The following is a 27,992-nucleotide window of genomic DNA, read 5'->3' as shown; positions in this document are numbered from 1 at the left end:
TATCTATGGAAAAGAGACTTTTTCACATATCATGGATGCAAGTGCAAAAAAAGGGAGGAATGAGAGGAGGCGATTTAGAGACTGGGCATCCCAAAGGTTCTCCTGCATTCCATGACTCCAGCGCTGGGTGGCCGGTCACAATTGTGGGTCATCTTGACCTGGCTTGGCGTCAGACGGTCATATGCCATTTTGTATTCACGGTCGAATGCATCTGTGAGAATAAACGAAGATGTTAGTAATGACGCTAGTGCTCACATTCAGTGGTTTCATAGACGTACATTACAGTTCATAAGTTTAGGGACAGTATGTCTCTTATGCTCACCAAGTTTGCATAAAAATGCTAATATTGTGAAATATTTGTACAATTTAAAATAACTGTTTTCTATATTAATATATTTTAAAATGTAATTTATTCCTGTGATGTTAATTCAAAATTTTAGTCTTCAGTGTCACATGATCCTTTAGAAATCATTCTAATATGCTGATCAAGAAACATTTCTCATTATTATTGATGTTGAAAATAGTTATGCTGCTTAATATTTTTGTGGAAACAGTGATACATTTTTTTTCAGGATTCTATGGCGAATAGAATGTTCAAAAGAACAGCATTTATTTTAAATAAAAATCTTTTGCAACGATGCAATGTGTCCTTGTTGAATAAGAATATAAAAAAGTATAAAGTATTAAAAAAAAACGTACTTATCCCAAACTTTGAATCAGTAGTATAACACATTATCAAAAGAGTCAGCTCACCGATATTTATGCTATTCTTGCCCAAAGCCACCAAAGACAGGAAGAGGATATCTCTATATAAGCTCCTGCATGTGACAAAATAAAGAAAAATAAGTAATTAAGATTAGCTTGTCAAAATGTTTATTAAAACAGTTTGTGTGTTTCATTGAAACACTTCACACTGTTCTCCTACCGTTGTCTGACGAAGCCCAGTCTGGTGCCCAGGAGCTGCAGTATCTGACTCATGGGCTGGTAGACATCGTTCCTCTGGATGCTCTTCACCACACTCTGCAGCAGCTCTAAGCTCACAGCCTGCTCCTCCTCCTCAGATACTGCAGGATTTGCACCTGTTAAAAAACACGACCCCAATATGAAGTAGATGACTGGCTAAATATTAGATAAAAAGTAGGGCTGTTAAAACAATTAATCACATCCAAAATAAAAGTTTGTGTTTACATAATATATGTGTGTGTACTCTGTATATTTATTATGTATACATAAATACACACAGATATTGATATATATATGTATATATAATTTATATGATATATAAATATAAATATATAAATATACATTTTTTCTTAAATATATACATGCATGTGTGTTTATTTATATATACATAATAAACATACACACATATATTATGTCAACACAAACTTTTATTTTGGATGCGATTAATCACGATTAATCGTTTGACAGCCCTAATAAAAAGCTTAAATTAAAAAAACAATTAGCTGTTTCCCTGTCAACTAATTGAAATAAATATGTTTAAAGTTGAAGTACTACGGTTACAAAAATTGATACCTGAAATAACAATAAATATTAAAGAAATTTATAAAAATTACATATAATAAAATACTAGAATTTGAAATATAGATCTGCTATAATAGAACATAAATAATAATATAAATAATACCAAAATAACACAGCTAAGTAAAAAGAGCCCACTCTCTGATATTCTGGCACCTAAATATATCTCTGATTCCTTCTCCAGTGTAGGGCTAAAAGATTTTTCTCACACATTTTCTCATCCACCAGGCAAAAATGGCAAGTCTGATTGCTATAGAAAAATAATGCACACTTCTGCTTAAGCCTTATGGTCCGTAGCACAAACAGGATAATATGTTGCAAATATTTGTGCCAGAACCACTTTCATGCACATTAACAGTCATAAAGCTCACTTTTCAGTGTGTACATGAGTTTATATATATATTTGTATCTTATTCTTACAATATGATTTCCAGAGCAAGTAGCAAGGCTTGATGTGGTCCTGATGCAGTCTGGGATTGTCCCACAGGATCTGGACCAAGACATTTTTACTGTCCTCTGATGCACAACTTTGCAGAGCCTGCAGGAAAAAAAAAAATCAATAATATTTCTGCAAGCTGTTAATGAGAAATACAGCGGTATCACCAACAGCTTCTGTGCATTTACAATTCTTCTTAAATTCAAACACAACCGGGAAGAGGTACATCATGTGAGAATTCTTGAGACCCACCTGAGAATCTCTGCAGTAGTGTTTGGAGCTCAGATAGAGTCCCGGCAGGCTGCTGGGCAGGTCCAGCCTACGGAAGAACCACACCAGATTCCAGAACACAATAGGGTGGTGATCCACAATGGCTGCAGAAGAGATGGCCAGGTCCCCCTCGTTCTCCAGCAAGCTTTCCAGTTCCTTCCAAAGTACCAGAGGACTCAGGTAGGGCACGGTAACTGGCTCCTGCAGCACAGAAACACTAGTATAATCAACTGAACAAACGTTTAAGCCACAGACATATCAGATATTACATAATACCAAATAATGTTGCACCGGGTCACAATTCGGCATTAAATCAAAAGTGTGTGCTTTGCACATGTATTGCATGCTTGACATTGACTGCATTATATAAGTCGCTTTAGAATGTATTTATATTCCAGAAAATATAGTACATTACATTACATATCATTATAAATACCATAATAAAGATCTGATGCATTCAAAATATGATTCTGAAACACTGAATGTAATAAATTGTAGATGGAGAAACATATTCTTACATGGTCTTTTTTGCCATTGTCAGTGGAATCATAAACTTGTGGTAGTTCATCTGTGGTGTCTGTCTGGCAAGTATGTGCATCTTGAGAGGGAGATCTGATAAAATACACATGAAAACTGTTTGAAATGGTGAATATCTCAATAGAAATGTCTATTGTGTGATTGCAGACCAAACTACCTTTCCTGGTCACCCAGGTTTCTGATGTCCACGTTGAGCAGAGGCAGAAACGGAGAGCCACAAAAGGGGCACGTGCTATTGAGGTTAGAATCGTCAGCTGTCCAACCAGCCATGATCTCTTCATCATACACCAAACTCTCACAGGTGTTACAGCGCGAACAACTGGACATACGTATCTAGAAAGTCAAACAAAGTTAGCCACAATAACTCCTGCTACAGGAATACTTCAACATATGTGTCATTCAAAGTAAGAAAAACTCACTTCAACAGCGTAGTTCTGCATGGATTGAGAAAGGCTGGAATCAGAACACGCGTCTGGGGTCTGCAGAGCTTTCATTACTGACAGGACAAAAGACGAAACAAAAGGAGCTTTGAAAAGATGCTGTTTTTCATCAGAGAGCAATCTTCTCCAAAAACAAGTCACTTTTCAAGGTGATTGCCTGCAGGGATTATGAATGCTGATTCTGATGGCACTGAATGAGGAGAGAGGCTCTTCAGAAGTCTGGGAGAAGAGTGTGTATGCGGATGTGAGTGATTGGGGAGCACTCCAACACAACCCCCATCAGCCTGATTAAAGAGCCCCTCTCAGACCCCATTACTGCAGAGCCAGACACACTCACAGCCCTGTCTACTGGCCTACTTCTGCAGCTGCTGGAGCAGAAACAATGACCAGCCTCATGAACGACACACAGCACTCCATATGCAAAAACATGCTTAATCACCCACCCAAAGCATCATGCATAATGGCTCGGAAAATCAACAAATAAGTTCATCTTTACAATTGAATTCTTCACAATTAGAATTTTCACTCCTTTACATGCATTTAAACATAGCTCCTTCACTTTCTTTGGTTCTGTAATTGTACAACATTGCAATCTTAACAAAGGACCAGAAAATAATGAGCATTACTCATGGGAGAGCTTGATGGGTAATTTTCTAGCACACTGTCTAATTTTAGCCTGTTATTCAGCAGAAAGTTTTGCCCGAACAGAGGGAGCCATTTAAAATGTTGCATTTAAAATTATCAAAATTAAAGATGTGGTATGTAATTTTTGCCACTTTACTAAGTGTGCTCACTTCAACCTCATGTCCTCAATTCATTGTCTAGAAAACCAAGAACTAAAAAAAATGTGGGTCACTCTGTTAACTTTTGTTTTTTGCTGATTACAGAGCCCATGTATTTCACACAGACAAGTTTGTGAGATAAATATCAAGCATGAAATTGTAAAAACAAGTTTAAATGAAATAACAAAATTAAATAGTCAATTTTTCTGTTTTAAATTGCAGTAAAATTTGTAAATTATTATTTTAATGCAAAGGTCATCAAGATTACTCCCTAGAAAAATACAACACAAACACATAAAACATATTTTTTCATAACACTTAACATGGATAAACAATATATTATGATCAAAAACTAGAACTGTTAATATAACAAAATGTCATAATTTCAAACTAGTCTTTAGGAAGCAAAATAAATCAGTAATATACTGCAATAAATCATTTTATTATTGTACTTCAAAAATGTTTATATTTGTGTATTTTATTTTATGCTTTTATTTATTTTATTTTCACTCTGTCTCAAGACACCCCTTTAATTTTCTGTGAGGTAATAGGGAATCATTTTATCAGCGGTAAACTAATTCCGATTAATTAATGCAAAGCACAGTGTCTGGATACATCTGTATGAACATGTAAGACGATGCAAAGCATTAAAAATTAGCATGAGTGTCTGGCATATAGTGTTATTTCAGGAGTGTAGTGAACAGTGAATCCTGCAGACGTACCAGTTAGAGAGGACTGCTGATAAAGTCGAGGTGGTGCAGATGGGCTTTCTAGGCAGTGGTTGCTCCTGTAAGGGCTCTTTTTGGGACGTGTGACAGGCTGAGAGGCGTCCCGTTGTGGGGAAGAGAGCCCGTCCGCGGCTACACAGGAATCACTCTCAACCAGAGAGGAGCAATCAGGGTCACCTGACCCTAGAGAGGACACACTGACCCGGTCAGAGTTTAAGTCCTGGTGAGGATGAGAAACAAAGGTGAAGAGAGTCAGCAAAGATAAGGCCTTCATTACCAGAAAGCAAGAAGCTCTGAAATGTAATACAGACCTGTGCAATGGACGTCTGAGAGGAAAGTCGCGAATACAGTCGGCTGGCTTTCTCAGCGACGCCCTTCCCAGCAGAGAAAAAGCTGCTCTTGAACACATCCAGGGTCGGGGTGAGCAAGGAGTCCATGGAGAAAGAAGAAGAGGAGGGAGTAGGTGAGGAAGGTGAGGCCAGGGAGGTGGGCCGCTGCTCCCTGACCCTGCGCACGCGGCCCTGAGGGAGGGAGGGCGATGAGAAGAGTCTTGTTCGTGGCTGAGGTTGGAGTTGGGAGGTGCTGGGAGACATGCGGGGAGAGCTGTGAGGGGATGGGGTCTGACGCCCCTTAAGGTCCATACTGAGAGACCGCTGGCTTAACGGGCTGCTCAGGTTGTTCATGTAGTGATGAATCTCTTCAGCCAGGTCTCGGCGGGCGGTTGGGGTGTCTGCATTATCGCCCTCACTGTGGGCTTGAGTCTCAGCTGCCATGAGGGACAGGGGATCAAAACCTGCTTCGATACCTGTCCTCTTAACCACTCGCCCAAGAGCACTGCTGCAGCTCACGCTCCTCTCCACGCCAATATGCTCCCTCTCCATGGCAACTCTCTTCTCCATGGCAACCGTGTAGCTAGTAGTCCTCTGCACGGCAACTTTAGGTGGGCTCACAACGCCCCCCACTGCTTCCGTTTCTATCAATGTTGTATCAGATTGATTGCTGAGTTCTCCTACTGTCTTATTCGGGGTTAGATCCAGTGTGCTTGGCCTTATGGGCTTTTCTCCGAAAATATCCAGGGAGTTTGGCCTTTTTGTCTTTGGAAGGGCTTCAGAGAAGACATCACTGGTTTCCCCATTGGCTGCAGATGGATGGATTCCAACCACAAGAGATGAATCCTCTTTCTCTGAGAGTACAGTCTGGGATACTGAACATTGAAATGAGATGAAAATCAAGGAGACACTTAAAATAAAGCATATCAAAAAACTGTTTAATAACCTGCAGTGCCTCACTTTACCACTAGGTGGAAGCACAGAGGAGTTCAGTGCAACTTATATTTGTAATCAAATACTAGTGTGTTGCTTACAGCTCACTGTGCACTAAATGCTATATAGGACAACACTTAATAATATGATTTTATTCAAAACATTAGTTAATAGTATCATGAAATGACCATGAACAACATGTTTAATTTATAAGTATACAACTGTCCATTGCTAATTCATGTTTGTTAATTTATATGTTGATGTTAATTTATATAACTTGAAATGTAAGAAATGTAATAGCATACTGTTCAAAGTTTTTTTTGAAATAAATCTCCGTATGCTTACCAAATTTGCATTTATTTGCCATCTTCAGTTTCACATGATTTTTCAAAAACCATTCTTATATGTTGATTTGGGGCTCAAGAATAATTTCTATGTATTACCAGTGTTGAAAAAAAGCGCTATTGTGCTGTTTAATAGTTTTGTGGAAACCATAATATAGTTTTTTTTCAGGAATATCTGATGAATAGAGAGTTCAAAAGAACAAGCATTTATTTACAATGTTACTATCACTATTCTGCATGCGACCACCATTATTAAAAAAAAAAAAAAAAAACGTTTAGGATTTTATTCAAATTCTGTAGAATGAGCAATATAGTAGTACGCCATAGTGAACATATCCTGTTTATGTTTAGGGACAAAATCATTCTGTGTTACTCACATGGGCAAGAGTTTCTGTCCTTCTTCTCCTTCATGTCTGGAGAGGAGTTCTGCTCTTCACCTCCTCCTAACCTCACCTCCTCTTTAGACAGAGAATCATAGCCCTGATCAGACTGACCACCTGGAATCAAACAATACATAGAAACACCCCTAAAAAACTGTGCAAAACATAACAGTGTGCACAAAAAAAAAATATCCTTATAAAATAGTTATATTAGAAAGATGTTTTGCAGCGCTAATAAGGTCTTTTTCAAGCCTCACAAATATGTATTGCATAATTTCAGCATAACTTTAGGGATTTCGTGTGATTTGATGCAGCTGGATAGAGAGACTCTTAGGAGAACGGCTTCAAACAAAGTTATTTTAGCAAAGCACATCATAACTCATGATAACATAACATCAAAAAGGAGCACTGATTTACTCTCTCATATACCATAGTAGGGCAGAAACACACTGACAGACACTGCTTCTGAGCCACACCGAGAAAGCTGATGGGGCATAAAGCTCACATCATAGTACTGCCTCCAGAGGTGAGCTAAAATAACACCATTAGTCATTCCTTCTTTCCTTTCTCGCCTCCTCAGTCAGACTCCTGCTACGAGTGCTCAGTATCTGCAAGTCTCTTCTGTCAAAGCGTACATCTCTCAGATCTCCTCCATGGGCATCACCGCCTATAGCTTTAGAATTCTTCAAAAAGCTGTTCGAAAATATAGAGGGGCTTTCTTCTCTGTCTTTTAACATATTCTCAGACATGGGTGTCAGGCACCTACTGCAGTCCCGCTCATTTATTTTCATTTCATTACTTTCCTTCTTCTGCGGAATATAAAGGTGTACAGTATTTTTTTTTTATTTTATTTTTTGGTCATGTAATGAACATTAATGGGATTTAATGCTGTTTTGAACCACATTGACTTTCATTCTATGCACAAATACAACAAGAAAAAATATGTATCCTTTGATCACTCTTATAATTGGCATGAGGGTATGGAGATGATTGCTAGACCCATCTCAGTTTAAAGATCCTGCAAAAGCCTGTTTAAATGTTTGGGGTCAGTAAGATAAAAAAAAAAAAATAGTACTTTTATTCTGCAAAGATGCATTAATTTGATCAAAAATGACAGTAAAGACATTTATAATGTTACCAAATATTTGTTTTTAAAATAAATGCTGTTCTTTTGAACTTTCCATTCTGCAAAGTGTTCAGAATTTTTTTTATAATGGTTTCCACAGAAAAAAAAAAAAAACAATAGGAAATGTTTCTTGACAACAAAAACAACAAAATAAAATGATTCAATATTACCAAATCAACATATAATAACTAAACAAAATGATATTTAATGACTAAACAAAATTTTTAAACACGCCGAAATAGAAATGACTGTTTTAACTGTATTTTTGATCAAATAAATGCAGCCTTGGTGACCAAGAGAGTCAAATATACAAATAAAAAATAAAAGTACAAACCCCAAACTTTAAACAGTAGTGTATTGCGTAATGAAACCATTCACTGTATTAAACCTTCTTTTTTTTCGTTTTTTTTTTTTTTTTTTTTTTTTTTTTTTGCATTAAACTTAATATTTTTGTTTTGGAAGTTGCATTCAAAATTCATTTGGATCATCTGAGGGGGCATGTGAATGGGCGTAATACTTTTCTTCACTGCACCAAATGTGTTATACTAAGAGAAAAGACTAAAAGCAAGAAAAAAGAAATGAGGGAAAGATGTCTTTTCACTCCCACAGTGAAAAATAATGACTCTCCCAGAGACTTCTGACGAGTTTGAAAGGGAGAGAAGCATGTCCTGTTGTGCAGAGAGCAGCGGAGAACTGATGATGGAACGAGAACACAGACAGAATGAAAGCAGACCGGGTACCTGTGCTGGATCTGTCATCACTGGAATCCATTTTAGTGAAGTCTGTATCAATGGAAACTCGCTCCGCTGAATCGTTAGAGCTGTCCAGACTGCCATGGCTCACATTGTCGAGATCACTGGCATCTGCTCAGAAGAACAGTATGAAAGACAGTTAGTGGGAGAACTAACAAGTATCATATTTCAAAACACAACAGTCTGCAACGTGAAAAGCTTTCTGGCCAAAGATTGCATCATATTTCAAAGTGGCAAATGAAGACAAAAAGGAGCAATCAAAGAACATGTGAGTCTTTTTCTAATCCAAAATGAAAAATAAAGCCACCCACATGGTGAGAAGCTTGTTGAGGGCTTTCAAATTGAGAATATCTCTCAAACACGTCACAACAAAATTAAGTTTTTAGGTTCATGCCTTAAAAAATAAAAAAATAAGCAAAATAATCTTCATTTATGGTACATGCTTAGACGGAAGGGGTGGACAATATGACAACAAGTTTCACGGTATGACTAATTATACTACACAATAAATTAAATAATAAATTAATCTAAAAATAAAAAAAAACAAAATCAACCTCACCCAAAAAAAGTATTAATTTTTTTCAAAAGAAAGAAAAAAAAAATCACAGCAACTCCATACTTTTGAATGGTACTGTATATTCATTTAATAACTTAGACTGAACGAATTGAAAAGTAAATTCATGCAATCAGCCCTTTAGTGTGAGATACATTCAATCTGCATGACAAAGCTGCATTTTTTGGGGGGTGGATGGTTAATGCAGCTTGTTTTAATTATGAAAGCCCTTCTCTAATATGCTGTTTAAAGGGGGCTGTGTGATAAAGGAGATCAAATCAAGCACAGAATGTGAACTGTAGTGGCAGAGGAGGTGGCTATCGACTCCTATCTTAATTGGACCCATTAAAGTCTTTTTGGTTCAGCAGGCAGGCTGGATCTAGCCCGAATACAGAGGGGGAAGACTGCTGAGAGATGGAAACTCCTCAGGCACAAAACTCAAGTAACACTGTCTTTCTGTGAAATGAAGGAAAGTTTTTCTGACAGTGGGAAATGATATTGAGTCCATGCTACCCTGTAGACTAGGCTAGCTTCTCAAAGGGGATATCTTTATTCTGAAACAACTCTGATGATATAACTGTTTTGAAAAGAAATTAAAATCAGAATGATTATTACTTTGCAGAAGCAATGAATGTAGCTATTAATGAACTGGACAAAATCTATGGCCGTTGCCCAATAATGAATTCTGTTCCAAAATCTAGTGAGCTGGCGTCCCTGTTGTATGTTTTGAAGCATGGTAGCTGGTTTGAACTGGTCCTTAGTTGGTCCTGAGCAGGAGCTAGTTGCTTAGGACCAGCTCAGGACCAGATTAAACCAGCTTAAACCAGCTACCATGCTTCAAAACACACCTAACCAGCATGTAAAGTTTTTTTCAACAGGGTTGTCTACACAGGCAGCTTCCTAACTAAAACGGTATCTCAAAAGTGGCCAAACTGGAAGTGATTTTCAAAGGCAGTAATTCCAAGCATATGAAGCACCAAAAGACTCAATAGAGTTTACCATTAGTGTGTTGCTAAGCTAACATATATTGGGTAAAATACTCATATTTTATAATATATTTTATTACATATATTGTGTTAGAATAGTCATAGTCGACTTAAATGGGTAATTTGTGTAAATTCTATCTCAATTTTTATATTTAGACATTTAGATATTTTCCATTTTTTATCCATCATTTTGTGTTGATTTTGGAGCTTTTACAGTGCATTAAGAGACTGTTGATCTTTTTTACATTTTGCCAGTATTAGAAGGCAGTATAATCTTGTAATTTTTCTGACTTTGTTTTTATAGGAAATTGAAAGAGTGTGTCCACTTTTGTGGAATGTGTGAAATGGAGTTGGGGGTTTTACCAGAAAGATGGGTGTCTTTCGGGTGGGTGGTCTGCCTCCTCCATACTTGTTTGAACAGCACCACACCCCGAAGCACATTTCTCAGCTTTCCCCACAGGAAGTATCCCCCTCTGGTGGAGGAAGGCCATGTGCTCTCCAGAACAGCCTGGGGAGAGAAGAACACCACAGTGAAACACACACACACATACTCAAACTCACATACAGATTAACTAAATAATTCTACAGTGCAACGCCTCTCATTATCTTAAGTAGATTGTGTTCTCTCTGAAGGACTAGCCTTAATTACTCTGATAGAATTGGAACAACACTCAGCTGTCCAGACTTATTTCTCTGTGAGTGTGTCCTCTTGGTATTTTGGGACATCTTGCAAAGCACACACAAAAACTGGTACCCAGGGAGATGATTGCTAGTCTAAGCTTTTGTGTAATGATAACAGGCATGAGAAACAAATTCACATGCCAAATCCACTGCCAGCTCAAAGCTCTTGAGCATCAACATAGCACACCTACACAGGATAAATCTGTTTTCTCTCTGTTTCTTTTGAAGAAGTGATTTTACAAAAAGAAATTACTATAATCTGTCATTGGTCACTTTTTATGAAATCTAAAGTGGCTCCAAAATTTACCTGCACACTTAATCACTTAACATGTAATGATGCCATTTCATTAGATAACAAAATGTCAAACCAGGTGGCATTTGCAAACCAATTATGCCAGATCAGTGGTTGGGTTGGGACTCATAAATGGTTTGCAGATCTGTCCTGATTCTGTCTGTTCTAGTTGTAGCTAGTAGGAAAAATGCTAAAAGCATAATTGCAACTAATCATATAATTGTGCACAAGTTTGATTACAAAATAAATATGCTTTACTTCTAAAACTAGGAGAAAACATCTTATACTGTATCTTTTATCGTTGATGTTTTTTTTTATTATTTGTCCACTCAATTGCTATGGTATTTCAGTGCAAATTAATTTTTCACTTTGTAAAAGCTAATCAAATCAGATGATGCAACACAGTTTGCATGACATTTTTTAATCCTCGAAAACCATGAGCAAAACACCAAAAAGTAAAGCAATTTCCACCCAGAGTACATCAAAACCGGTTCACTTATGAGGATAAACATATTTATTTGATATTTATTTTTTAATGCAATGAAATTCATACAGTTAGAAAAACTTTTTAAGGGTCACTGCATGTATTTCATCAAGAAATAGCAATGAAATTCCGAAATCTTGTATCATGTGGTCTATCACAAATCCAAAAGTATGTCTTAGTACAGATAATATAAGTATATTTATTTAGAATTATTTAGATTGCAATGTGTCTCCATGTAGCACAAAAGTAAACTGTTCTCACCCTGTTGTAGTACCCATAGGTAATGGCATTTGGCTGCACCCCGGCTTTCTTCATTTCAAAAAGAACCCGGACGGCAAGAACAGGCTGTCCATACTGCCCACACAGCTGCATCAGGACCCGGTAACACACCTCCATTAGAGCAGAAATGAATCATTATTTAAAAAACCACAACACCGGTGGAAATTTCCACTGTCTTGGTGCAGCACAAACTGTACTGGCAAAACCAATCAATGGACACTGTTAGGCGACTCTACCTCATCAGGAGGCTGCAACTTTTTGTCCTGCATGTTTCGCAGCACGTCGTAAGCAGTATGCAGTGCCCGCACTTTAGAGTGGCAGGCGCTGACATACGCAGGCAGGCAGATGAACCACAGGCCGTGACAATGCCTGAGCAGACACTTGGACCACATCTGTGGGATTGAGGAGTATGTCTTAGACATCCTCTGGGCTGATTTGATCTCCTACAGAGGGAGGATCAGAGAGAGGATGGGGCATTAGAGAGGAGGGAGAGAGGTTTGACAAGCGGCATCATGGGGTGTGATTTGGATGAGATTACTGTTTGAAATACCAACCTGTTGGGAGCGCCTGAAAATGGCAGCTGGGCTGATGGGACTGATGTGTCTCACGGCTGATGTTGCTTTGGGGATTCTGGGACCATCCTGAAGCTCACAGAGTTGGGTGTTCAGTACTGGGAACCCACTGTAGCTGCAAGACATCAACAGCATAAACACTGTTCTTCCTTACATGTTAATCTTGTACTTGATTGTTATTGTCTAGTCACGTCAAAGTTTATTTATCAAAAAAGCACAATGCTGCAGCCTGGAACACTAACTGCAGGCAATACGATGTAGTTTCTGTAGTTTTAGAGAAGATAAAAATAAAGATAGGATTTCAGATTTTAAATATAATATATAGGATATAATATCTAAGTTGTTTGTTTTTGCTTGTTTTTTTTATGCCATGAAAACTATACTTATATAAAAAAAAAAAAAAACAGAGTAGAAATATTACAATTCAGTAAAATATGTTTATATAATATAAAATAAATTCACTAAAATGTATAACAAGAATAATAGGAAATATGTTATTTAAACTTAAATTATAAATTATTTTTAAAAGTATTTGACATTTTTTAAACTATGAACAGCATAAGGACAGACTTAGGCTAAAAATACTTTAAAAAATCCTAAGATTTGATATACTGTATGGGATATGGGACTACCTTGTGTCAAGATACCTCGTTTCCAATTGTAACAAAATAATGCCAAATCCTGAAATAACAGATCCACTTAATACAATCACATTTTCTCTGAGGAGTGGGCATTATTGCTTTAGTGAGAGTTTCTGCATGCACAGGATCCTTAGAGGGGTTTATTCTACACGCTGCACCCTGGGAGAGGTTTGAAAGGGGATTACGCTATCGCTACAATGCAATACAATCTGTGGTGTGGTGTACTGTTTATGTGGACAGTGTAGTATTGTGCATGGGAGAAGCATCTGTTGTACCTATAAACCATAGGTGCCTCTTCTCCTTCTGGAAGCGCTGGCAGCTCCGGAGGTGTGATGTAGACCGTGTGCTCGCTGCGGTGGGATTTGTCAAGTTCAATAAGCCTTGTGTCTTCTGGCTTTTCGCTGTCCACCTAGAGTAAAAACACATGCACTTTATCAGATACAGACTGTCTTCCTTTTCCACAAAAACACATAGAAGGAGCAATGACCCATGACTGAGAAAAAGATTATGTTGAAGTTAAGAGGATATATGTTTGCCAACACTGGTCATTGAGGTCTCTGAATAAAAAGATTAAAATAAAAAGCAGGAAGAGGAACAAGAGAGAATATTTATGGCAACTGGGAGGCTTAAAAAAAGTTTTTGTCTTATAACTTGCTAACTTAATACTATATTATTAAACGGACTCATGACATGTCAATCCAAGCTATATTTTGGTCAGAATTGGGAACTGAATCTTGAACCAGACACACACACTGCCATACAACCATGCCAAGGGATTTTCCACTGTCTGGACATGCTGCAGTTAGCCAGGACATTCAAAGTGCAGATGATCTGACCTCAAATCAGATGGAACACTGGTTTTAGTGTAAATGATCCTGATAATCTCACTGCTGTTGTGTCTGACTGATCTCACATCTGTACCAAGAAGCTCTGATCCTCCTAGTCGTCATCTAATCCTTCCCATCTGCCACAGATGCACTACAAGTGCACTGACCTGAACATAACGCTTAATGCTGTATTGCTAGAGGGGTGCGAAACCATTCCAGTGCAATTTATAGGTTAGGCAAGGCTTTGAGGTGCCACTGAACATTTAGCCTTCAGACAAAGTCTGCCTACAAGCCCTGTAAATGGACCATAAATGCATTATATAAAGCCCATGCCACTGTACTATATTGGAAATAAGGAAAGCTATTGAATAAAGCATGACTTTATATCTAATGATAAAGGGAATATCTGTTTAAGTCTCTGTAAAGCATTCTTAGCAAAAGGGTTTTGGATCATATTGTTACAAAATTATTAGACAGAAAACAAGAGCAATGGGGCAGAATCGAGCTCTCCCTGGACTTGCAAAATGAGTTTCCCTGAGAAGGTTTAGATCAATCAGTGGCTCTTTTTAACCAGAGAAAAACTGCATTGATGACTGTGGTGTCAATTAGAGCTCTTTGTAATGCACCAGGATGCTGAAAGGCACTTTCCATGAATACGGTACAAAAAAGTCTAAAGTCTATTTTCAACAAATTGTCAGTGAAAGCAGGTGCCTAACCTTTAAAAAAAATGCTCAAATGGTCAAAGTTAATGCAATATTAGCACCCTGATTGCAATAGTTACTTTTTCAGTTCTTATTTTTTAAATATATATGTCTATATACAGTATATAAATAAAAAAATAATGCACAGTCAGTCATTCTTTAATCGCAAAATAAACCATCATCAGGACAATGTAGACTGGATTCTGCTTTTTACACAGCTTACCAAGTAAATACATAAATGGATAAACTTTAATGGATAAATATGATGAACTTTAAAATTGGTTCATTGGATCATTGAGGTGTCACACTATAACCAAATACTTTCAGGCTACAGCGGTACATGGTTTGTCCTTTACCTCCCTGATTCCTTCTGTGAACAGAACCCACAAACCTATGTCAGTTTAAATCAACTCAAATTGTCATTTTCATTACCACCACAGTGCTAAAGAACTGTCCTCCAAGGTCCTCGCATAAGGGAAGGACAGGCCAGAACAGGATAAGTGTGACTTTCAGTGATGGTAGCGTAATTGAAAGTGTAAGACAAAGAGCTGCATATTCGTTCTTACTAGCACACTAAAACCTTGTGGGGAGGACAGGTGAGAGATGACTCCTGCTCCTCTAAACAAGAATAAATTGTGTGCTCCTGTTGAGACAGATATAAATGTACTACAAAGGCACCAAACAATCATCTGGGAATATATTTGTCTGCACTTTAAAAAGGACACAACATGCAGCAGTTTGCTGAAGATACAGCTTCAGAGCCATGTGCAGTCTGGATCATACAGAGAAAGGGTACAACAGTTGCGAATATAAGAAAATGCAAAGTGACGTAAGGCACATAAAAATTAATTATGCATGCAGCATCTCAGTGGTTCTGCAGAGACTCTGATCTAAACAGAAATGTTTTTTAATTATGAAGCCAGGATTCATAATATCAGCTATGAATCACCACACCCCATGGTGAAACCACAAAACAAAACATGTCATGTCTGTAAACTGAGGTCAAAAATCTAGGGTGAGCTATTTTTTTCTTGAACAGTCCTAATTATGTTTTTAGATTACAGTACAGTAAAATAAAATATTTCGGAGGACCATTAAAGGCCATTTTTGTAACCAAGGTAACTTTCACTTCTAAGGTTTTCACTTCTACAATACATCAGAAGTTAAAAGACACTGAATTAAGCAACTTACCTTCCCTCCTTTCTCCGTACCGAATAACTTTCCAAGAAAGCAAGTAAAGACAACAGTTTAAAGAGAAAAGAGAAAAGAAAGCAGTGAGGAAAGCGAAAATAACAGGACAACCTGCTTAGATGAAAAGCCAGAAAGTCGAAAAGAACAAACGAGAGAACAATGCTCAGAGAAAATTAATAACCTGACATAAGTAAGCCCAAGGGATCACAACAGCACAGCTAATAACGACAACATTTCCCCTTAGTGTTCTCAGAAATCATGCTATGTACACTTCCTTGAACTCTTTGTAATTTTCACATGCTCTTTGCTAAAAGCCTGGAGTACTGTTGTAAAATGGTAACTCTTTGCGAGCACTGTAGAAGCAGTTTATGTTGAATCTAAGTAGAGGTGGCTGTATTCTGGATAAAGGAATGAGATGTATTTCTTAGCGAGAACTAAAGATGTATATAGTCCAAGGTTTCATACCTTGTCAACGCAGTCATCAAAGAAAGCAAGGCTTGCATCCTTATCACTGACAAAAGAGCACTCTTCGATGAAACGAATGAACATCTGTGTCTTGGTCATGAGGGAATAAAACTTTTGATGGGATCGATCACGACTCTTCAAAAAGCCTGCAAAAAAAGCCAATTTCAAAGTCAAGGACATCAAGTGAAGAGTCAGAGAGGTGCCATTACAATATGAAAAGGTGATCACATTCATTATTTGACTACTGTAATTCACCGTCACAGTTGTCAATTGTGATTAAACATTTAATCAGTCAAATTTAGGAGGGTGCATCATGAATTACGTGTTAGGCGCTAGACTGTCGTCATTGAGAAAGCCGTTGAGTGTACACTGTGTGAAAGATGCAATAGACTTTTACTTAGTGATTACATAAGAGGCTGCAGATGTGTTCACAGACATTCTATTAATCATTGCAGTTTGTTGGACCTGTCAGACATGTCTAATTTCCAATGGGGCTTTATCAAAATCGCCACAATAATTTCAAGCATGATTTAAGACTCCACAGGCACAGGGCCAGGTTTGAGCATTCTGAGCAGCTGCTGAGCTTCAGCATTCCACTAATGCACCACATTGGACTCTGCATGTGGTCGGGTCAGATTTCCGTTTTGATGCTGATGAAGCAACTCTATTACATTGTTCGCAAACAACAATAGGAGAAAGCTTATTCAAGCATTATGTCCATCTTGGCTGCTCACCTTGCAGATCGAAGAGTGAACTGGCGTCAGTTGCTTTCTCAGATGGTGCCTGTGTGATGGGCAACAGGTATGAACGGTAGCCCCTCAAGATGGCCGCCATGAAGCGCAGAAAAGCCTCCTGGATCTCCAGCTCCAAGGTTTCCAGACTCTTCCCACCACTGCCAGGTTCCCACTCGCTCATAAAGGCCTCCATCTGTCCTTCCTCACGGCTCATCTGATAACCTGTGGAAAACTGATGCTTAAACTACTATTTTTTAACTATCATTCAAAAGTTTGGTATTTTTATTTAATTACACCTTCAAATATATTAAAACAGAAAGAATACATGTAAATTGTAGTAATATTTAACATGATTATTGTTTTTACTATACTTTTGATTAAATAAATTCAGCCGTAGTGAGCAAATACATCAAAATCTTACACCAATCTTTTGAACGGTAGAGTATACAAGGCAACTTTCATACACAAGGAGAATTGTACTGATAATGTCTAGGTTATATATGTAGCATATCTCAATAATGAGGATATAGTAGGCTCAATTTGAGATATGGGCACATTACATACTGTAAGTTCCCATCACTTCAGAAAGGTCAGCAAAAAGAGCATAGGCTCTGTCTGTTATTAAACATCCACATCAACGGACACATAATGTTCTCCATAAAACATATGGGAACACAGTCACTTAGCACAGAAAGATGCAGCATTTTTGTTACAGTTTACCTATAAATAATCTCACTGTAAGCCCAGTTCTATGAGTTGGTACATTCCGTACAGGACATTTTCGAGAACCAAAAACACATTGAATATTTGGGTTCGAAGTCTGGTTCAAAGACTGAAGCATCAATCAGCTCTCATGTATCAGACAGTATCACATTACTCAAAAAAAAAGACTTTGTGCCTTACTCTGTCTCTAACCAGCCAATTGCCCCATCTCTAAATCTCATCACATCTCAAGGATGACTGGTTTTGCTCTTACTCGGTCAAGCAATCATAAAACATTGTTAGGTAATAAAAATGATACTGTCAGAGCCCAAAAAGGACAGTATAAGGCCACTTAGAGTGGCAATTCTAGTGCAGTGAAGTGAACTAATATTACCTTGAAAAGGACAGAAAATAAGTGAAATCATTTCTTTGTTGACCCCACAGTGACCCGCCCTCACTAACCCTCATCCTGTTGCTGGTGGAGATTGCTAAGGGTGTTGATCAGATGTTTACAGGCTTTTCTTGGCAGGATCTTCCAGGTCAGGGATCTGCGCTCTTCTTTGCTGAAATAGGTCACACATGTTTATCATTTGAGAGAGTAAACAGCAAAGGGAGTCCATGCCTGTGAACAACAGTACTGAGGGCTGCTTTAAAGTTTCAATGTAGCTTTTACAATGTCTGTAATCTTTAAGGTGCATACTAGCAGATAAACAACACAGTAGCACGTGTTCAATACTGAGGGTCCTGTCTTTACTATAACATTCCTCACTGCTCATATATCCGCATCCTGATCTTTTAACCATCTGTGTGAAAATAAAGATTGTAATTAATCGGAAATTCACTTTGCTACTGCTTAGAATTTCTTAAGTACAAAAACGCTATGCAGATCACAAAAGACACCAATCAAAACCTACAATGGGAAATTATTTTGTGAATTTATGCAGTAAAAGATGACTTTATCTCAACACCGTAGGTCAAAAAGGTCAGAAGTGGCTCTCATGGGAACTCAGAACTATGCAGAGGTAAAAAGGTTACTCACTGAGTTATAGTGTTGGTGTCCAGGTCCACACAGCTTATGTCCGTCGGTGGCTCATAGAGGTCAAAGTACCGCGAGTCCACCCCTACAATGAAAGGGCATGGAGCACTGAGCACATCTGCCAGGGCCAGCGGGCAGAGAGGAATGTACGGGCACGGCCAGTGGAAGGGAAAAATCATCTGTGGGACATGTAAAACAAGTTGAGAAAAGACAAAACCAAAAGTGGGAGAACAAGCAAAAGGGACTGATATTGTAAGACTCTTAAAATAGGAATGGGAAAGGCGTGAGTGAAAATTAATAGTCTTCCACTCACCGACACCAGGGCCTCGGTAACGCTGGTAAGAACGGCTGGACGTAAGGAGTGCACTAGGATCTTGTGTTCAGTCACAGCCAACACCAGCAGAGTCACTGCATTTTTTGGGCCGAGGTTCAACAGCAGTGTAGAGAGCCTTCCGCCACTGTGGGCAGAGAAAACAGGTGTGTAAACAACACATACTCACCAAAAACCAAAAAAAAAAAAAAAAACAATCCAAAGAAAACACAAAGCAAAACATAACCCCCCCCCCACCCACACACACACACACTAATCTAAAACAAATCATAAATTTAGACATGAATGATCATCTGCAATGAGATGAGCAAATGACCTATATTCAGTCAATTGCAAAATACTGCATGAGGAGTCTCAGCCCACTTTAAACATGCTATAAAGATATGTAACTAGGTCCTGCTGAAGTATCACTTGCACACTTCATGCTTTGATCAGCATTCATCTGACATGGTCAGAGTATCTTGTGTCTGACTTACCTCAGAGGGAGTGGAGAGGAAACAGGCTGGCTCAGCATCAGACTATCATGTGGAGACAGCTGTGAAAAACAAGCACACAAACATGCGGTCACAGTGAGATGAGGGCCAGAGTTGGCAGCTATTTGACCACACTATGTTATTTGTTTTGACACATTCAAGAAGGACAGTGTTCGAACAAAGACACCATGTGCACAAAACTCACCTGCACCAGGATGCGTGGCCTTTGTGAGGAAGGAAAAGGAACCTTGTGCATGAAATGGGAAATATGCCTAGGACATAAATAAAAAAAAAAACATTACTTTCTAGTGGCCGCAAAATGCTCTAGCCTAGCAACCTCCAAAATTGTCCTCAGAACTCACTTCTCGATGGGCAGAGTGTGTGGACCTGAGATGGAGTATCTGTAGAGGAAGGTCAAGAAGTTACGGAAAGCATCAAAAAAGGGCCAGTGAGAGAGAAGGCAGATGCTTTTGTTGGTGTGGACAGTCATTGATCCATCAGGCCTGAGCACGTTAGCCTGCAGGCCCAGCTGAGATCGCTGCTTGTCAGTCAAATGTTCTTCTGGGTAGGGCTCATAGAACTGGATGGCGGCACCATAAACCTGAGAGCACGAGACAGACTCATGAACACTTTCTAGGATTTGGGTAGGTTTACATTTCAGAGAACAAAAAAAACCTGCATGATGTTATTAAATTTCTAAAGTGCACAATGGCAACTATTTTAGAATACTAGAAAGCAATCACCATCGAGATCTATTTCAAAACTGCTTTTCTCAAATCTACCCTGTGAGAAAGTGATACGGAAGATTTATTTTTGCAGTCTTTTAGATCAGAAATATCTCAGCTTAGCCATGTTTCTTTGAAGCCGCTCACCTAAATGAATAAATTATACAACACTGCAGCACAAACAGCCTTGAGACCTGTTCGGCTGTGAGGAGAGTGAGCTGAGTGTACTGATGTGTTTGACATAATTGAGCTGACCCAAACAGCACTTTAGCAATGCATTATTAAACAGGCCAATTACACGTTCATCTTATTTTCATTTCTTTCTGATGCCCATTATTTACGGGCAGTTTTGATATTCCGCCTGCAGCAGTTTCTAGCTGCTTTAAATTCTTTGCACATTGCTAAACCAGACAAGACAATTCACCTTCTTGAGTGTCTGATTTTCTCAAAGAATGATGGTGCTGCAATGAAAAGAAAACCTGCAGAAAATCAAAATGTCTGTACCTTCTCTCCAGAGGCGCCTGTGAGAACGAATGTTGAAAAGACAGGTAGAGAATATTTGGTATGAGAAGGCCAGCACTCAATGGATGCTCCCATCGGCAGGCAAAACAGGGGCACGGATTCAGGCAAAGGAAAGGAATCATAATCTTCCTCTGGGTATCTGGACAAAAGACCTGCACACACCCCATACAAACCCTCAATTAGGCAGTAGATATCCATCAAAGACAACAACTATTACTGATCACTGCATTGCTTGCCCTGTAATTAATTACTTGACCCAGTCTTCCATATGACAAGCTAATCGCAGGCAGCAGCTAAGCCTAGATCTTTTTGGTGCTGTGAGCACTAAGCTTAACAATGACATCATGTTGTTCTTGCTATATGGGAGTATCAGGTTTCATTAATCTGCAGTCGTATCCTACTGCTCTGATGTGCCTCTTGCTTACGCATCCTTTCCCTCCTGCTGTTCATTGCAAAACACAAAAAAAAAAAAACTAAAAAAAAAAAATTCAAGGCTGAGATACAATACCTGCTTTGAATGCAAGCGTGTTGGTTTTGGCCAAAGATTTTTTGTAGCACAAGTACACAGAGGACCCCCACTGTAAATGCAGGTAAAACAGAAATTAAGTTGATTTCAAATTTTAAACAGATATGTAAAAAGATGATTCTGATGTTTTTGCTCATAATTCCGTAATTTATGGAAAACTACCCCCTTAAACACTTTTGAACAGGGATGTACCAATATTCAAATTTTGCAAACGCTGATAATTATTGAAAATCTCACCAATATTGGCTGATATCACAAAAAACTCTAATATTGACTGATATATGGAACCCATATTTAAATCTAAATCTCTAGATTTTAATGCAGTTGAATGCTGCTGAGTTTCAACAAGGTTTCTTGATTAGCAAGACTTCATTGACAACCAGCATCATTAGAAAAACTTTAGGGTCAACCAGTTTTCCACCATCTAAACTGGCCTTTTCAACAGAACAGGACTGTTGTGCTCACCATACTGCTGTTGAGATTCTTGTCCACCTTGCAGAAAGCATGTGGTGGTGTCTCACCCTTGCCGGGAACAATGACACAGATGTCTGTGACGGCCAGCGTGGTGTGAGAGTGATTCTCAGAGGCACGCCGATATGTGATGTAGATCCTTTGGGAGGAGGAGCTACTGATATTAGCAGGGCGACCAGAGGGTGTGGTCTGTATAATTTGACAGTCTGGCTTCAGTTTCTCCTTCCACTCAAAGAGGACACTAAGAATCATGAAACAAAGGAAATGAGGATAGTAAATGTTCTCCAAAACAAAAGTAAAAGCACAAAAGGTTCCAAACAAACTGAGCTGCCTCAATGTCTACTACCTACATTAGTAGCTAGCTTAAAAGACAGCATCCTAAATGGTACCTCATAAATTAGTGATTTGGAAAGCAAAATTAGTAATTTGGAAAACAGCTCCATAAACAGCCTTTTAGCAAGAAGCATCAGACACATGGCTCACCATAGAATGGAGTTTTGATATGTTGCTAAGACTACATGATGTTCTAATAAGCAAATTATATCAAATGAAATATTCTGTTTTAAGAGTTCAGATTTAACTTTTTTTTCTACAGGTTTTAGATTTAGCTTTTGTCTTGATACTTTCTAATATTGAAAAGAACTGGGTATATTTATATCTTTGTCTACAATCTTTTTGTCCCTGAGTTTGTCACAAGGAACAGAACAAAACTTTTAGCAACTGTTTAGAACAGCCTTTGCTTCAGGAGATGACATAAAAATTGTCTTACCCAAGGTCTATGAGCGGCGGTTTGTCTCTTCCTCTCCTATAGCAGAGGAAGATCTGCGGCCCCATGAGGCTTCCTCCATTTAGTTCAGCAGGAAGTCCAGAGGGGGTGCATTCAATGCAGGTATACCCTCGAGGTACTTCCTCTCCTAGGGAGCGAATCACCACCGCCACATCAGTGATGGGTGCCTTGAGCTGGGCTGAGCTCCGATGACCACCATCCTCAGGGTGGACATCTTCCTCGAGGGGCTTAGATGAGTTGGTGAGTCCTGCCACCACAAAATAGTCTGCTACACGAAGGCTTTTGTCTTCCATCTTCGATCATTCCCACAGAACGTGACTGTATATGCTGGGCAAAAAAAAGAGAGATATGAATAGTGTGAGCACTTGAAGAAATGTAAAACTGCATGTAAACACTGTTGCTTAATAATGCCAGGTGCTCAGATTTGAACATCACACATGCACATGCAGTGTGAGTTATAATACACAAATACCATTTTGACTCTGGTTACATTTTCTCCCTTATGTGCTTAGAAAAGGATATGACCATTACACATCCACAGATGCAGAGCACAACCACATATGACAATCTTTGTGAGAAATATAAACTGGACAGACGAAAGCAATTACCCGTTCCTGCTGGGGATAAAGGAATATGCCCTATTATGCTTTTGAATCATGAGTCATAGAGTTTGTACCTGCAGAATAAGTGCACAGGAAGGAAGAAAAAAAGCGTACTTAAAAAAGGTCAGACAACTAAGGGAATTCCTTCTGCCTGCATTTATGTAAGGTTTGTCGCCATAAGCCAACACCACAACCACTGATATCTTAATTAGAGATTCCCTTTTCTTTCAGAAGAGGCCTGGGGCTATTACAACACAAGTTGGCACACGTACTCACTCTGAGCCATTATGAGTGACTGACGCTAACATGGCTTCATGGTACCAAAAATAGCATGGCACCCACTGGTAGACTGTGTGCCAGTGTTATCTTTCTGTAGGGGTCACACAGTCCCACCAATCACTGATAAAAAGGCTAATAAGCATCTAGGGGTGTAATGTTTCTCTGTATAATATAGCTGTATAATATTTGAATAATCTGTGTTTAAAATCTGAATTTCCATGAGCCATTACTCCAGTCTAAAATGTCACATGATCCTACAGAAATCATTCTAATATGCTGATTTGGTACTCAAGAAGCATAAAACTTATCATACTGAAAAAAGTTAATAAATCAGTTAACCATAAAAAATATTTTTCAGAATTCCTTGATGACTAGACATTTCAAAAGAACATTTATTGTTCCTTGCATCCTTGCATATTAAAAAAAAAAACTACTGTTACACACCTAGTACCTTCATCATTATAGCAGACACCATCTGAAAGGTCTTTGGTGGCTTGCAGATTTATAGCTAATGGCTTCTTTGTGGTTTACAGTGATGGCCAACAGAGTCACAGGACATGGCTTAAGAGCTTAGGAACTGAAACTGACCTATTGACTAGTTCTTTCGCTGTGACGAAGTGTTGAAGTAAAGAAGTTTGTCTTATGAGGAACCGGTGATGCTGAATGGTGTAAAACGGGAAGTTGCTGTTTCTACCAAATATTCTGGAAATGGTGACAAGTCACTGGTAGATTTCATGATCCTGGTTAGATGCTGAGAATAAATACAGTCCTTAAAACTCTAATCCTTCTCATCCTTATAAACCTTTGGGCTTTGAAGGAGGGGTCTCTAGACCACTCTCTCTGTCCCTTGTCCAACACTGACAAAGACACTGATGCACACTTTTTTCCAGTCTTTGTTTCTAAATCCTACTATAGACGATTCACAACATCACACAAAGCAAACATAAATCCATCAATCTGCTTGCAAAAACAATCAAACATCTCAAGATCCAATCACACCCACATTGTTCAAGACAGATACAACAGAAAGTCCACCAGAAACAGTGAGGAGAAAATGTATCAGATGTGTCACGTTACATGAGAGATTTAGGATTATATATAGACGTAATCTCTTGGTCCAACAACCACGCTATCTGCAGAGGCTGGCTGTGCCCTCTCTATCATCAGCAGAGAGAAATTATAATCCTCACCATGGCAACCATGCAGAAAAGCCAGCAAATATTTATCATTCGCCTTAAAATTGTAAGGAGGAAAGAAAATACTTACATAAAACTAACAAAAATGAATCACAGATGAGCAGAAAGCTTACTCTTTTGGTAGAGATAATGATGCAGTAATGAGGACCTCACAATCACACATCAACAGTTCAATAGGGAAGGAAAAGAAACAGCATAACCCAACAGATTAGAGTGAAATTCTAGGCAAATATGGATAAACTTGCAGAGAAATGTATCGTTATTATATTATATTAAGGCACACGGCACACTGGAAAGCCCTAAGGCAGATTTCATTGTTATGTGATGCAATTATAGAGACTTTTGCACTGACACAACACTTTTCAGACAACTCATAGGAAGTCGCTCTCTAATTGAGAAACACCATAGTTACGTCAAAGAGAGACTCAAAAACACCCGGAAGTGCGTTGGAAATGGTTCTTTTTTTTGACAAACCAACATGGGTCCTACACAACGGAAATCCTGGAATGGAGAACACAATACATGTAATAAAATTACACTTAATGTCCAAGCCATCCCATCAGACTTCTGAGAGAGAAAAAAGGAACTCCTTTACTTCCCTGATCTCTGACCGACTTCATACTTGTAATTCAAAAGAACTGGAGTAAGAAATCGATGGTTCCCTTTTCCAGTTTAAATGACTGGACAGTTCCAGTACACACAGTGCAGAAAGCACAACACAACAGAATGACACCACAGAATAGGAAAACAACCTCATAATGGACATAAATCTAAGAGTTGCAGCAGGCTGTGAGTGTATCCATGACGTGATCTAGGATTAGCACTCAAAGTGCTGGTCCATTAAAAAAAAAAGAAAAAAAAAAAGTCATTTATTACAGAAATTCCAGAAATAAACTGCAAAATAAAAAGACACTTAAATAATTTAAAAATTCTAAATGTATTATTTATCAAATGATTAACAACAGTTGTGTCTATTTTTTTTTTTTAAATATTGTTTGGTTTTTGTTTTATCCAAATAATTATAATTAAAGCTGCATAAAGGACTTCATAAACTCCAAAAGAGCATGTGTTGTGAATAAATAATAAAATTAATAATATAAAAATTGAATATTTTAAGAATAAACTGTTTAAAAAATGGAATGACAACAAAAACACGGAAAACAACAGAAAATGTACTGATAATTTTCTTCCAGGACATTATCCAGTAATTTTTATGGACATTTGAAGTGCAAAATTAAAAATACAGGAAAAACACCTGCAAAAACTAAAAGATTTTGTTTTTACAGTATAATTTCATCTTAGTACTGCTGTAGGAAGCATGCTAAGGGCTGCGGACATGATAAGCCTTGCCCTTCTTTCACCAACCTGTGGCGTGTAGGAGCCACAGGATAAGCCAATTTAACAGCCTGCTCATAAAAATGAGCATGATCTTATCCAGCTGTGCTGGAGATGGGCTGTGTCCCTGAGTAAGGGCTCCATGGACCAACAGGCTCCTGATACTGCACAGCTCTGGGACAGCAGGGAGGCCTGGAAGAAAACACAAGAAGGGGGAACTAATGCTGCACATTTGGCCGAGCATCTGGTCCTGCTTAAGACACAGGGCGGACATTTGATTCCTTTGCACCATGCCGGGAAACAAGCAGACATCTGCATACTTTGGATAGGAGGAGGCAGGAAAATGTGGATATGTTTTGTCAGGAGACTTTACCGAGGTATCGGACAGGCAGGAATTCTTTTCTCTTTTAAGTTCCAACTCAAACTCCATCTACTATAACATTTAAGGACACTTATAAAGTAATGTATTTGTCAGGCGACAAATTCTGGCAAACATCTTGAGTTTCAAAACAATTTCTGTCCATGCAGGTTTTCCAAAGTGGATGAGAAGATAAAAAAACCAAGAGAATTATTAGTAAAAAGATTTCAGCAGACTTTTCCTTTAAATGTAACATTTACTGTAATATCATGATGCATTTTAAAGGATAGCATGCATTGCTGAAACTGGGTAAGCACAGACTGTTAAACCTATATTGCAAAATATTTCATTACAGTTGAGCGATGCTGAAAAACTTGTGAGATGCATCATACTTAAAAATCATATTCAATTTTAATTTTAATTAATTTATAAAGCATACACTGGCTAATATCACATTTCAATTTCAAGACATGCTCATGAATCCCCCGCATTTTTTTCTGAATTCATATACATATCACAACCAACTCTAAATCCAGGATCAAAGACAAATTACCACAATACATGATGGATGCTTTGAGAAATCTTCCTTAACCTCTTTGAAATATCTTTTCATTCTTTATTCAACCATTTTTTCCCCAAACAACTAAAGCATCAAATTATCACATCAGACAAAATTAATTCATCTCTGACTTTGCAACTCTGATGATCTGTATTTGAGCATGACACTCTGTTGAATAGCTACCCAAGGATTTAACCCACATATTTAGGATTGGGAGGTACTAAATGTACTAATATTTAATCAATCATTAAAATAATAATAATAAAAAACATAAGTCAACCACTAATCCATATACTGATAGCACACATTCCCTTTGTGTTATTGCCCTGCAGACCACATCACACCAGTACTGACAGTTCCATTATAGATCTTTTTTAGTTGGCAGTAAAGATAGAACATTGCATGCTAACCTATCCTAAAAAACAAACATTAAAAAATATGGTGAAATAAATACCAAGATGATACTGCATCCAGACAGTTGGGCTGGGTCAGTCTTACAATAACTCATAAATAATAAGAGCCATGGTATTTAACATCCGAAGCACAAAATCCTGAATTCTATAAATTCTATAGATTCATATAGAAACATGTTTCTAACAAGCTTAATGGTGTAAGTGATGACTAGCATCACATAGTGTGTAAATACACGATCAGAATCAAAACAAGTGCAGAATTACCGACGCGTGATGACAGCAGTCACTCTATCACCGGTCAGCCTTATACATTTATAAAATATGTTGATTTAAAATGCTTCAAATGTATCGTTTATCTCATATTTTAACGTTTTCTGTTTCTAACAGAAGGCAAATTAATGCCCGTAACCAATAAATAGATATGATCATAGCACACTCACTGTTTCAGTCGATTAGGACACACTCATTGAAACACGCTCCGCTATTCTGATCATTAATCACAGGACTGAAGAAGGGCCTTATGTATTTCCATCCATTTTCATCAGACAAATAAATTATTCCTCTATCGCGTATAAACATTCCCTCCGGGAGGGCTGTGCCTCATCTTCTGTATACGCTTTCAGAGATGCGCTTAGCTCGAGACTCGAGGTTATCAAAACCTGCCACAGGGGC

General features: G+C 38.2%; 1 protein-coding gene across 2 annotated transcripts; it reads right to left on the bottom strand.

The window, feature by feature from the left end:
• Positions 1 to 37: 37 nt before the first annotated feature.
• On the bottom strand, positions 38 to 27,992 carry LOC109109981 (C-myc promoter-binding protein-like). Of its 2 annotated transcripts, XM_042775325.1 has the most exons (31): positions 27,761 to 27,992; positions 22,561 to 22,905; positions 21,786 to 22,032; positions 21,303 to 21,372; positions 20,777 to 20,946; positions 19,910 to 20,148; positions 19,753 to 19,819; positions 19,551 to 19,609; positions 19,057 to 19,201; positions 18,747 to 18,922; positions 18,170 to 18,270; positions 17,006 to 17,227; positions 16,272 to 16,417; positions 15,807 to 15,833; positions 13,363 to 13,496; positions 12,429 to 12,561; positions 12,111 to 12,317; positions 11,857 to 11,985; positions 10,502 to 10,646; positions 8,588 to 8,710; positions 6,719 to 6,838; positions 5,047 to 5,939; positions 4,730 to 4,955; positions 3,205 to 3,281; positions 2,943 to 3,118; positions 2,767 to 2,860; positions 2,231 to 2,449; positions 1,963 to 2,080; positions 926 to 1,079; positions 754 to 818; positions 38 to 211 (listed from the first exon to the last, which is right to left on the bottom strand). In XM_042775325.1, exons 2-31 carry the CDS (start codon positions 22,869 to 22,871, stop codon positions 75 to 77), a joined length of 5,130 nt encoding a protein of 1,709 aa, XP_042631259.1. In that variant the 5' UTR covers positions 22,872 to 22,905; positions 27,761 to 27,992; the 3' UTR covers positions 38 to 74. The 2 variants fall into 2 exon arrangements, with proteins under 2 accessions (XP_042631259.1, XP_042631260.1); XM_042775326.1 differs by lacking the exon at positions 15,807 to 15,833.

Source organism: Cyprinus carpio, chromosome A18 (assembly GCF_018340385.1).
Source record: "Cyprinus carpio isolate SPL01 chromosome A18, ASM1834038v1, whole genome shotgun sequence".
NCBI lineage: Eukaryota > Metazoa > Chordata > Actinopteri > Cypriniformes > Cyprinidae > Cyprinus > Cyprinus carpio.
This window is presented reverse-complemented; position numbering and strand designations above follow the sequence as displayed.